Here is a 6663-nt window from a genome sequence, read left to right as displayed (position 1 = left end):
GTCACACCTCTTGGATTTCCTCGGAAGATTGATATTTATATCCGTCTTCCTCCCATTCTCTTCCACACATTTCTCTCTTCTCTTGTATCCGTTTAATCCAACTGATGAGGGCTGATAGCCCGAAACATGTTTTGGATTCTGGAGATTGTATATGAGATTTTTAATTGTGGAATTTAATTGTGGATTTTATTTCTTTCTGGATTACTCCTTTCTATCAGTTTTTTAATTCTTTCGGAGCTGCAAGTGATCTATTAAATTTTTTAACACTCTAAAGTTTTGGATTTCTTCACGATGTCCTCCGGAGAATTAATTGTTCATGGCTCTTTGCCATCCGCTCAAGGCCAATCTCCATCTGCTCATGATGCTGCTCGCGCCCAGGGTGGAAATCCATCGAACCCGGATAGAAAGAAACGAAGAGCTGACAGCGGCACCATTATCTCAGCTCAGGAAAAATCTTTTTTGGCCGAGTTTGCTGCTGAATCATCTCGACAACAAGACTCTTTCTTGCAAAAATTGAATCAATTTATGGTAAAATTCTGTGAGAATACCAATACTTTTTCTTTAAAATTTGAGGAATTCTTATTGGACTCCCACAAAGCACAGGAAGAAGTTTGTTTGCAGGCTGATAGGGCTGCCCAATCCTCCAGAATGCATGTGGATTCTTCCGCCTCCGTCTTGACCGATATTTCTTCCGTTCTTGAGCGCTCCTTTGATGTCGTTTTAAAACGGATTGCGATTTTGGAAGACAGGGTGGCGTATAGTTGTCAACCCCACCCTGCCCGTGCAGATTCTGCCCAAGGCTTTGCTGTTCTAGCTAACGCTGATGCTGCTGTTGCAGCCCAACCGGACAGCGCTGCTCCCCGCACCAACTCCAGCCTAGGCCCGCACGTTGTTGACAGCGCTGCTCCTCGCGCCAACTCCAGCCAGGGCCCGCACAGTTATGGAGTCTCTGCCGCCCATGGAGCCTTTGCCGCCCACGAGACCCCTCCTGCCTCTCCTTTGGTCGCAGAGATGGCTGCGGCTCCTCCGCATGATGATGCTCAACCCTCTTCTCACAGCAGAAGAAAATACCCGGACCAAATTCATCTCCTTGTCAACAAAGCGTTTGCAGACTTTAAACGGGTCTCTCTGGCTGCTGAAAGATCCAAGGATTATCTTGGAAAACTCAACAATTTCAAATCTATTGGCTCTCTTCCAAAAAGCTTGATGATTAAACCACCGAAGCTCTCCATTAACGATGATGAAAGCAATGCTCTCCTCTCTTCTAAATTGGAAACTATTCAGGCTGATGCCAACAAGCTTTTTCTCGATGCCTACATAGATGCTGTTTCTAAAGCATCCATTAATCATAATGCTCAGATTTCCAGCGTTGTTGAGAATTTTGACTCCTCTCTCAAGGGCACTTGCGTCGCTCTCCAGCACCTTCCTCTTTTAGGCACTTTCTCTGTCTCTGCTGATGAGTGGTATGCTGAAGCTTTGCAAGAATTTTAGACTTTGTGCAATAAATTCACTATCGATCGAGCCATCAAAAAAGCTGCCAAGGAACAGGCTGAAGCTTCTAGGCAAGATTCTCGAGATAAAGCTATGTCTGATGCCGAACAGCTACCACCCGATCCCACTATTGCACAAATTATTAATGATAAGATTAATCAAAAATATGGTCATCTTTCTAAAGAAATCATTGCTCTGAAAAATCTTCTCTCTGCCCCCAATGAAACACAGGTGAAGAATAAGAATAGGAAGAAAAAGAACAAGAAGAAAAAGATCTCCTCTGGTGCCCCTCCAGTCAAGACAACTTCTAATGTGGACTCTACTCCAAAAAATGGGTCTCGTGCAGTCGGGAAGAACACCTCGGCTGCCTCTGGACAGTTGCAATCAAAGGGAAACTCTGCCCCTCGCCAGTCGGCGAAGAATGTGCAATCTGCCGCACATTCAAATCCATCCAACGGTAAAAATCGTGGGCAGAATTCCTACAAGAATCAAACTCAGGGCCATCAAAGAGGAAGAAACAGACAGCAGAACAGACAGTTACACAACTCCCGCATCTGCGGTTCCGGTTAAATCACTGGGGACCTGCCATTGATCGGGACTTCATGGCTCGATCATTTTTTTCTAGAAAGATTGCCTCGGAGGTTGAGAATCGGATATCTAACATTGCCATTCATAACCTCTCTTCTCGGCGTCTCTCTGCTGATGAACGAAGATTGTTAGGACTTGGAATTAAATTTATTCCTCGTCCTCCTCCAATGTCTGTTCTTGATCTTCATAAGGAATTCAGAGCTTTTGCCATACTTCTTCGTCTTCGTGCTTTCTTTGGTCCGGAAGCACCTCCCGTCTCCTGTTCTCCTCTTGTTTCTGGAGTTTTTCCTCATCCTTTCCGCCAGAAGAATCCCTTTTGGAATCCGGATGAACAAAACTTCCAACTTGAAGAGATCATCCATAAAGTTGAAGACATTTTTTGGTCTCGCATTGCTTCCTGTGCTGGCTCGTTTGTTCGGCGTCCTCTTCTTCCTGCTAGACTCCTCAAGAGTGTCAATGATTTGAAGAATGACTCTTCCATTGTCATCAAACCAGCAGATAAGAATCTCGGCCTTGTTGTCCTCAATTCTTCCTAGTACAAATATGAAGGTCTTCGCCAACTTTCGGACCCCCTGGTTTATCTTCGTGTTGATTGTGTTCCTTGGAAGCTGATTTGGAGCAGACTCTCTTTTATCATTGATAAGTATCTGTTCTTCCTCAAACCTGTTCGTTGCTTCCTTTTGAAGAATCCTTGTTCTTCAGCTAAAGCCTGTGCTTTTTATCTCCTGCCTAAGCTTCATAAGCCTATTCTGGTGGGTAGACCAATTTGCAGCTATACATGTTATATGTTGGAACCATCCTCGAAGCTTCTTCATGTTCTTTTGTTTCCGATTCTCCTACAACAGCAGCCTCATCTTCCTGATTCTCTCAGTCTTCTTCGTGAACTTGATCGCAAGACTTTTCCTTCTTCTTGCATCTTGTTTACCTTTGATGTGGAGTCTCTTTATCCGAGCATCCCTACCACTGAGGGCCTTTATGCTCTTCGGGAGATGGTTGTTGAGTATTTCCATACTCATAATCTTAATCTGAGGTTGATTGATCTGATTTTGGAGCTTGCTGAACTTGTTCTCCGTGAACACTATGTTGAGTTCGATGGTGTTTTTTATAAACAACTCCGGGGTACTGCTATGGGCAGCAATTTCGCAGTTGTCTACGCCTGTCTTTCCCTTTGCCATTTGGAAAAGCGTCTCTTCTCTCAGTTTGATTGCTCCTGTCTTATGTTCTACAAAAGGTTCATTGATGATGCTGTTGGTATTTGGACTGGTGATGAGTCCTCTTTGTCAACATTCTTTTCTCAGTATCAGAGCTTCTACCCTGAGATCAGAATTACACCTTCAGTTTCTTTCTCTTCTGTGGACATTCTTGACATTACCCTCTTCAAGGGAGATCGCTTCCATGCTTGCGGTATTCTTGATACCAAATGCTTCCAGAAGCCCCTCAATGCCTTTCAATACATTCGGTATTACTCTTGGCATCCTCCTCACCAAAAGAAATCCTTCATCTTAAGTGAGCTCAAGAGGTATCTCCTCAGGGAATCAGATCCATTTGGTTTTATGAGACTTCGAAAACAGTTCTACTCCAGACTTCGTGCTCGTGGTTATCCAAAGAAGTTTCTTCTCTCCTGCTTCAAATTGGTCTCTCGGCTTGATAAGTCAGTGCTTCTCTCACGCCTACATAATAGTGCCTCTCAGAGAACTAGGGCCCCCCTCGTTCTTAAGCTTGATTTCAGTTCTTCTGCTAAAGCTTTAAACTTGGGGGCCACCCTAAACCCTATACTTTATCGGCTTTGCCAAGAAGTCCCCGCACTGCGACATCTTCCATTTCCGAGAGTCTGTTGGCGTAACCCAAGAAAGTTGGGTTCCTTTCTTCTTCGCAGCAGGTTTTTCTCAAGATCACAGCACTCTTCGATCCACTAGGGCCATTGTTTCCCCCGCCTTTTTATAACATACTAACTTTATAATCTGGCGGGGGTCCCGCTTTTTGGGTCGGCCTATTCAAGGGTCACACCTCTTGGATTTCCTCGGAAGATTGATATTTATATCCGTCTTCCTCCCATTCTCTTCCACACATTTCTCTCTTCTCTTGTATCTGTTTAATCCAACTGATGAGGGCTGATAGCTCGAAACATGTTTTGGATTCTGGAGATTGTATATGAGATTTTTAATTGTGAAATTTAATTGTGGATTTTATTTCTTTCTGGATTACTCCTTTCTATCAGTTTTTTAATTCTTTCAGAGCTGCAAGTGATCTATTAAATTTTTTAACACTCTAAATTTTTTAACACTCTAAATTTTTTAACACTCTAAAATTTTTTAACACTCTAAATTTTTTAACACTCTAAATTTTTTAACACTCTAAAATTTTTTAACACTCTAAATTTTTTAACACTCTAAATTTTTTAACACTCTAAAATTTTTTAACACTCTAAATTTTTTAACACTCTAAAATTTTTTAACACTCTAAAATTTTTTAACACTCTAAAATTTTTTAACACTCTAAATTTTTTAACACTCTAAAATTTTTTAACACTCTAAAATTTTTTAACACTCTAAAATTTTTTAACACTCTAAATTTTTTAACACTCTAAAATTTTTTAACACCCTAAACCCTAAACCCTAAACCCTAAACCCTAAACCCTAAACCCTAAAAAGAAAAAAAACCCTAAACCCTAAAACCCTAAACCCTAAACCCTAAACCCCAAACCCCAAACCCCAAACCCCAAACCCTAAAACCCTAAACCCTAAACACTCTAAAATTTTTTAACACTCTAAATTTTTTAACACTCTAAAATTTTTTAAAACCCTAAACCATAAACCCTAAACCCTATTCATTCATGGCTTTTCGCCAAAAAGTACCCGCACGACTATTTTTGGTCTTTTCTCCTCTCCATAGTGATGTTTTAATTAATTAATTGATTGATTAATTAATCTTTTTAATTAATTGATTAATTGATTAATTTTTTAAGCATGACTGTTGGTTTTCTTGGAAGTTGAGAAGTCCCCTCACTTCTATTTAAACCGTTTTATTGTATCTTTTATTGTAAGTCCACTGATGATGGGGTGAAATTCCCCAGAAACATGTTTGGACATCTTTTCAATAATTTCAATAAAATTTGTTCTTGCTTATTTCTGGATCTTTCTGATGCTGCAAGTGATACTTTTGTTAAATTTTAAATCCTAAAGTTCCTTCTTCACGCTGCAGTCAGATTTTTCCAGTTTTCCTGAGGCTTTGCTATCGGTGCTTAATGGCTTCTCCAGTTCACTTTTCTATCCTGGTGCTTCGCTGTTGATGGCTTTTTTTGCTTCGGGTCTTGGCGGATGGTTCGTGGTTGGTTCCACCCTTGCTGTCCCCCTTTGCGATCTTCGTTGGTGCCAGATTTTTGTGGGTTGATCCTCTTTCCTTCGCCTTCCTCTGGTTTCGGCGAAGGCCCGGGCTGTCATTTTTCATGCCCTTTAGGGCTTTGCAGCCGCTCTGCTGCTTTTTTGTAGCTTTTTGGCACTTTGTGCCCCTTGGCACTGGGTGCATTTTGCACCCCGTGCCGCCTTGGATCCCTACTGGCGATGCCGTGGCCTCCTTCGTCGCGGGTTTCCATTTTCGGCTGGGGGTTCTTCTGCTCCATGCTGCAGTTCTGGGCTTTGTTGCCCCTTCGGACGCCGCCTCTCTGCTGTCGCAGGATGCCGCCTCCTTGGATCCCCCTTGGCGATCCTCTTCTCTGCAACTGGTTCGTGTTTGGCCCCTACCCTCTTCGTCGACTTCCGCATTTTTGGCGCTCGGTGTTTCCTCTCCCGGCCCCCACGGGCGGTTTTGGTGGTTTCCGCTTCCTTTCGGTGGTTTTCGGTTTCCTGGTTTTGGTCCCGGTTTTGCTGCCTTGGTGGTTTCCATGCTCGTGGTTGCTCTTGGTCGCCTTCACTATGGTTTGGATTTGTGCCTCCTACTTCGTGCGAGATGGGTCCCCTCGTACCTAGCTACTATGTAGCGAACACGAGGGCTTCCCTAAACCCTATTCATTCATGGCTTTTTGCCAAAAAGTACCCGCACGACTATTTTTGGTCTTTTCTCCTCTCCATAGTGATGTTTTAATTAATTAATTGATTGATTAATTAATCTTTTTAATTAATTGATTAATTGATTAATTGTTTAAGCATGACTGTTGGTTTTCTTGGAAGTTGAGAAGTCCCCTCACTTCTATTTAAACCGTTTTATTATATCTTTTATTGTAAGTCCACTGATGATGGGGTGAAATTCCCCAGAAACATGTCTGGACATCTTTTCAATAATTTCAATAAAATTTGTTCTTGCTTATTTCTGGATCTTTCTGATGCTGCAAGTGATACTTTTGTTAAATGTTAAATGTTAAATGTTAAATGTTAAATGTTAAATGTTAAACCCTAAACCCTAAACCCTAAACCCTATTCATTTATGGCTTTTTGCCAAAAAGTACCCACACGACTATTTTTGGTCTTTTCTCCTCTCCATAGTGATGTTTTAATTAATTAATTGATTGATTAATTAATCTTTTTAATTAATTGATTAATTGATTAATTTTTTAAGCATGACTGTTAGTTTTCTTGTAAGTTGAGAAGT

At 41.6% G+C, this 6663-nt stretch overlaps 1 protein-coding gene across 1 annotated transcript; it reads left to right on the top strand.

The window, feature by feature from the left end:
* Window positions 1-2864: 2864 nt before the first annotated feature.
* Window positions 2865-3995, top strand: LOC149580757 (uncharacterized). Its single transcript, XM_089805690.1, has one exon. It carries the CDS (start codon window positions 2865-2867, stop codon window positions 3993-3995), a length of 1131 nt encoding a protein of 376 aa, XP_089661816.1.
* The last annotated feature ends 2668 nt before the right edge of the window (window positions 3996-6663 follow it).

This window comes from Cupressus sempervirens, chromosome 1 (genome assembly GCF_028749045.1).
Source record: "Cupressus sempervirens isolate cs-2001-9-10 chromosome 1, ASM2874904v1, whole genome shotgun sequence".
Classification (NCBI taxonomy): Eukaryota; Viridiplantae; Streptophyta; class Pinopsida; order Cupressales; family Cupressaceae; genus Cupressus; species Cupressus sempervirens.
Note: the sequence above shows the minus strand (reverse complement) of the source record. Positions and strands in the feature narration are given on the sequence as shown.

What these genes read in the sequence shown, in the direction of transcription:
- LOC149580757 (XM_089805690.1), top strand. Translation starts at nt 2,865, where the DNA reads ATGTTGGAACCATCCTCGAAGCTTCTTCATGTTCTTTTGTTTCCGATT.